Here is a 5,041-nt window from a genome sequence, read left to right on the forward strand (position 1 = left end):
CAACAGATGCTACTAAAAATGCGCAATTCCGGACGTCTGCCTCTTGACTATATCACCAAAATTTTCTCATACATGTGCAGATGCGTCATCATAATGAAAAGACGGCAGCTGCAAAGGCTGACCTGACCGTATGCTTGTAACGTTGCATGTGAACAGCAAGCGAGGTCAAGCGCCAAGACCATGGCATAGAGAGTCCCGGCCGCAGTTGCAAGAGAACAAGAGACATGCCAAGTTCCTATCGAAGACTCAACACTGAAGGTAGGGAAAGGGATGTACCAAATATTGCTGATTATTCTATCTGGTATCTACAGCTTCCTTTGAAGAAGAAATTAAGAAGAAAAGAACCAGCCGATACAAATCGAGCTACATGTCCACTCTACAATTATCCAGACATGGCTAAACTCTCCTACCGCAGGAGCTTCACTCTTGGCATCAAGTGCGACTCCTGCGACTTCATGGGGAAACCCTCCATTGGAGGTTCTGTTCAAAAAAAAAGTTGTTCTAGTCCTGGCAGCTGGTTTCAGCTGCTCTTGAATGAGCATAAACGCATGATCGGACAAGGCAGGCATGGCAACAATTCATCAAGTGAGGTCAAAAAAATCACAGAGGAGTTAGCGCCGCCCATTCGCCCAATTCCTAAGGTTATTCCTGGACTTCACCATCGGTTGTCTGTTTTGATGCTTGGGCTTTGGTATGTCACCCAGCTCCATTACTTGTATCGTGCGTTGCCTTTTGGCTGCACAGACAAAAGTATGGAACAACTTAATGAAACCGAAACAGTAGAGATCTACTAGTGACAAACAAGGATAATACTGATGAGTGTTGAAATAAAGATACAAACCATTCTCCGCTTCCTGGTAACGCTCCTGGAGCCTTCGCTTTGCCGCTTCCAACTTCCTGTTATTATCCAAACCATCATCATAAACCTTTGGCTTTGCCAACTCTAGCTTGGCTCCTGCCGAAGATTGAGTGCCAAGCCTTGATTTCTAGAGAAATGAAAACAGATATGTGAGCCATGAGGTCTTAATTGTAGTAAAAACATATGACTGGGTAGCATGTACTTACATCCATCTGGCTTGCCATAGGTTTTCTTTCAATTGCAATGTGCTCTCGAGTCTGTTTAGGTTTCATGTCACCAAGTGGTCTCTGCTGAGCTGCCTTTAATGGTCTCCCCGGTCCAGATTCATAACTTGAGGGATTAGATTGCTTGTTGAGCACGCCATGAGGTTTGGCATGCAAACTTGAACTTGGGGGGTTTTGTGGGATTGCTTGCCTCATTGGTGGCTCTTGCCTTGCCAATTCCGGCCTCCTGGATTGAACTTTTTCGACAACTCCAGGAGAAGAACGAGGAGGCTCTTGCCTTGCAACTGCTGAATGGTTTGCAAGTCTCCCACCATTATTACCCCTCTTGCTTCCAAGGCTCATGTCATTATTATGTCTCAAATCTGCCATCGTATGTGCAATGTTAATTATCATAATTAATGTTAAAAACAAGAAATAAGCATGGAAAATTAAGAGCTGCTAATTGTTGTACTCACTTCCATCTTCATCCATTTCATCAAAAAACTTCAGGTTGGGGAGACAAGAGAGGAAAAATAACAAACGCAGAGTCAGATTGTTGTTCAACACCAATCCCAATCAGATGGCAGGAAATAACTATATCAGTACCTCAGAGAGTTGAATAGAAGTGGTCTGGGTAGCAAAGAAGGCCCCTTCGTCTAAAGGTGGAGAAGGAAGCCCTTCTTCTTCTTCTTCATCCACAACGGAAGGATTTGAAGAGCCAGGGGAGTTCTCTACAGATCCAAAGAATAAATATCCATAATAAGCTAAGATGCGAGTCTTCATTTAGAAACTGTTAGATCAACTAAGGTGTCAATCAATTCACTTCAGTTACCTGCCAGGGCAGCATTTGTAGTACTGACCCATTCATCAACCAAAACTTTCCAACCTCTGAAACACAAAACGTAATCTCATGTATCAACAACGTTTCCAAGAACACTAAGAAGAAGGTATTTCCAATGGTTATTATATGTAGCTAAGCTAGAATTGGTTGTTCGAAAGCAACTGTGAAGTAGCCCTAGAGACCAAAATTCAGTAAAAGACAGATGGGAACTTACTCAATGAGAGTGCGCACAAGGTGCCGAATCTCTTGTGAGTTGTGTTTCCGCAGCCGATTAACGGCTCTTCCAATCTCAGTAGCCTGCAATGAACAGTCCTAAGATTAAGAAACCAAACAGCCAGAGCAACCAGGGAACAAAACACTGAGACACACCACATAGCTCATGTATGCAATATCCGTTTTGTACCTTTAGCGTAGAGACAGACAACTGCATCAACTGCAGCCTCCTCAGTGATTCGAACAAAGTGGCATCCGACTGCAGAAACATCACGTTTTAGGTTAGACGGATTCGAAGATACAAACTTTAGCAATTGAAGAAGTGAAGAAATGAGCCAGTACATGATCTTCCTTGTGCAAGAGGAGTTCCTTGATGCGGATGACCTCGCCGACGATCTGAGACTCCTCATCGATCTCATTGGTGAGCGCCTCAAGCTCCTCAGCCTCGTGGTCTTCTTCTTCTTTCCCTTCTTCTGTATCATCCGCGGCGTGCTGCTGCTCATCTTCCTGCTGTTGGTCGTCATCTTCGTCATCATCATCGTAACTGTGGCCGTAGTTGCTCGCCGCGGCGCGGCGGAGGCGCTCGTCGTCAGAGTCAGAGTCATCGTCCTCATCGCCGTGGCCATGGCCGCCACCGCCGTGGGCACCGTTGCTGCTGCTGTCGACCTTGCACTCCTTCTCGGCGACGCGTCGCACGCTGCCCTTGTCCTCCTCAACGGGAGTGGCCGGGGTGGTGGACGCCGCGGCGCTGCCGAAGGACGGCGGCGCCGCGTCGCGGCGGAGCGTGGTGAAGAGCCTCTCGGCGATGCGGTCGCGGCGGTGCAGGAGCTCCCGCGGCGCGTCGGCCGCCGCCACGAGGATGGCGTTCTCGATCACGTCGCAGATGCCGGCGCCGGCGCCACGGAAGAAGTCGCGCCACCGATCCAGCCCGTCGGCCATCGCCGTGGCCGTGGTCGCCGCCGGTCCCCGCCGGGGCTCCGTGGGAAGAGGAAGACCTCCCCGCGTCGCCAAGATCGGACTCCCCCGACCGCGATTCCCACCAGCACAACCAAGAACCGATGCTCCTCCCTTCCTGCTTCTTCTATCTTTTCCTTTTTCTTATCAGATTATTACGCCGCGCGCACCGGCACCAGCACCAAGAAGAATCCAATCTCTCCCGCCCGTCCAACGGCGAATCAGATTCCACCGAATCCGCGGCGGGGGGCAGGGCAGAATCACCCAACCAATCAATCGAGAAACAGCGGAGGAACAAGAACACAGAGCGAATCCGGAGGGAGGCGGAAGGGATCGATCGACGAAGAAACCAGCGTCACCTTCCTTGGCCCCCACCCCACGTCCCCGTTCCTTGACGGTTTCAACAACCCCCACCCCGGAGCCCAGCCCAGCACAGCGCGGCGCGGCGGTGCGGTAGCCTAACCAAAGCAGAGCAAATCTTATCTGGCCTGGCTGGCTGACCCCTGCGGAAGAAGGAAGCGGGGAGGAAAGCCAGGAAGGAAGGTGAAGTTGAAGAGAGAGGAGCCTGACGAGACGGGGCGGATAGGGACGGGGATCGGCAGGGTACGCAAACCCACGAGACCTACGCGGCCACCAAACACCAGCAACTACTACTCCCTCTCCCTCACCCTCCCATGGCCCATGCGGCCTCGCCACCACTAGCAGCTGCGATTGCAGTAACAAACTGCGCGTTCGTGGCGTCACCGCCGCCTCGCCCCTCCGTTCCCTGCGACCTTTCGTCTATAGTGGACTAGAAGCTCTGTCTTTTTTTTTTTTACCAGGAAGAAGCGAAGGCGAAGGGCAGGACCCGGCCGTGCTCAAGCCGCAGGGGATGGCGGAATTGCTGGGAGAAAGAGACGAGAGGGGGGGGGGTGATGGGTGAGACGCGGCGGCCTCGTGGCTGCTTCTTGTTTGCTTTGACCCTGTCGACTCGGGCATCGGCCCGGGCGTCCGTCCTCTCCGTTTGGTCTCTTTTCTTTTCTGTTGCGTTGAGCAGTGCTCCTCTTAATTAATTAATTAATAATTGATTGATGATGCTCACTCACAAAGTCACATGGTGGCTTTCCATGACTATAGTTTTGTTGCGTATCTGGATTATATTTACTATTTGGAGCGTATCTTTGTTGATCCATAATTGCAAAGACATTTCTCAGTAAGTGCGTATGAAGCACCAAAGTTTTTTCAGCGTTGCACAGCATGTGAAAATGGATGGAGTGGGGGGGAGAGGGATAAGGATGGATGATATGTTTGGTATAATAGGTTTAAAAATTGGTGCTGATAATGTATGTTTGATCATTAACACTAAAAATTAGCAGCTAAGATTAGTACTAGTAGACTGCTTAGGGCTTGTTTGGATCCACCAACTAAACTTTAGCTGATAAATTTAGCTGCTGGGAATTTAAAAGGATGAGCTAAAAGATCAACTAAAGTTTAGCCTTGAAATTTTAGCTAGCTAAATTTTAGTTGGATGGATCCAAGGAGCACCTAATAAACTTATTAATTATATAGCTAGAGGGTTGCTAACTATTAATTTCATTAGCAGGTTTAGAGTTGTTAATAGGTGGTAATAGTTCATATGTACCTTCAATTCAATATCCAACCATCTATTAGCAGATAGATCTAAACATCCCCCAAAATTAGCTAGGTGAAAATTAATAGCTATTATTATTTATTAGCTACCTAATGTTTAGTGCTAATTTCTTCCAAACATGATTCTATTTTATTTTTTATATGTTGTATTATCTTTATGGTAAGTTAAACATTTTAATCTTTAACCATCAATTTTAGAGAATCCATATCGTTCCACTATATACAAATTATATATTGTAAAAGTATTTATCACAGTGAATAAATGTAAAACTTATATTGTTAACATGTACATTTTTTAAAAAAATAATGATTAAAGTTAAAAAAATATTGCGCTCAGGACAA

General features: G+C 47.4%; 1 protein-coding gene across 1 annotated transcript; it reads right to left on the reverse strand.

Moving 5' to 3' along the window:
* On the reverse strand, positions 254 to 3,968 carry LOC110430301 (probable mediator of RNA polymerase II transcription subunit 26b). Its single transcript, XM_021447767.1, has 9 exons — positions 2,459 to 3,968; positions 2,307 to 2,375; positions 2,118 to 2,200; positions 1,895 to 1,950; positions 1,669 to 1,793; positions 1,539 to 1,566; positions 1,066 to 1,445; positions 842 to 986; positions 254 to 736 (listed from the first exon to the last, which is right to left on the reverse strand). The coding sequence occupies exons 1-9, from the start codon at positions 3,053 to 3,055 to the stop codon at positions 612 to 614; spliced, it is 1,608 nt and encodes a 535-aa protein (XP_021303442.1). The 5' UTR covers positions 3,056 to 3,968; the 3' UTR covers positions 254 to 611.

The sequence above is a fragment of the Sorghum bicolor genome, chromosome 9 (genome assembly GCF_000003195.3).
Source record: "Sorghum bicolor cultivar BTx623 chromosome 9, Sorghum_bicolor_NCBIv3, whole genome shotgun sequence".
NCBI lineage: Eukaryota > Viridiplantae > Streptophyta > Magnoliopsida > Poales > Poaceae > Sorghum > Sorghum bicolor.

Excerpts from the sequence above, each read along its gene's own strand:
- LOC110430301 (XM_021447767.1), bottom strand. The coding sequence starts at position 3,055 with ATGGCCGACGGGCTGGATCGGTGGCGCGACTTCTTCCGTGGCGCCGGC. Across the intron at positions 2,376-2,458 it reads TCTTGCACAAGGAAGATCAT|TCGGATGCCACTTTGTTCGA; the intron begins GTACTGGCTCAT and ends ATGTTTCTGCAG. Across the intron at positions 1,567-1,668 it reads CTTCTATTCAACTCTCTGAG|TTTTTTGATGAAATGGATGA; the intron begins GTACTGATATAG and ends CCCAACCTGAAG.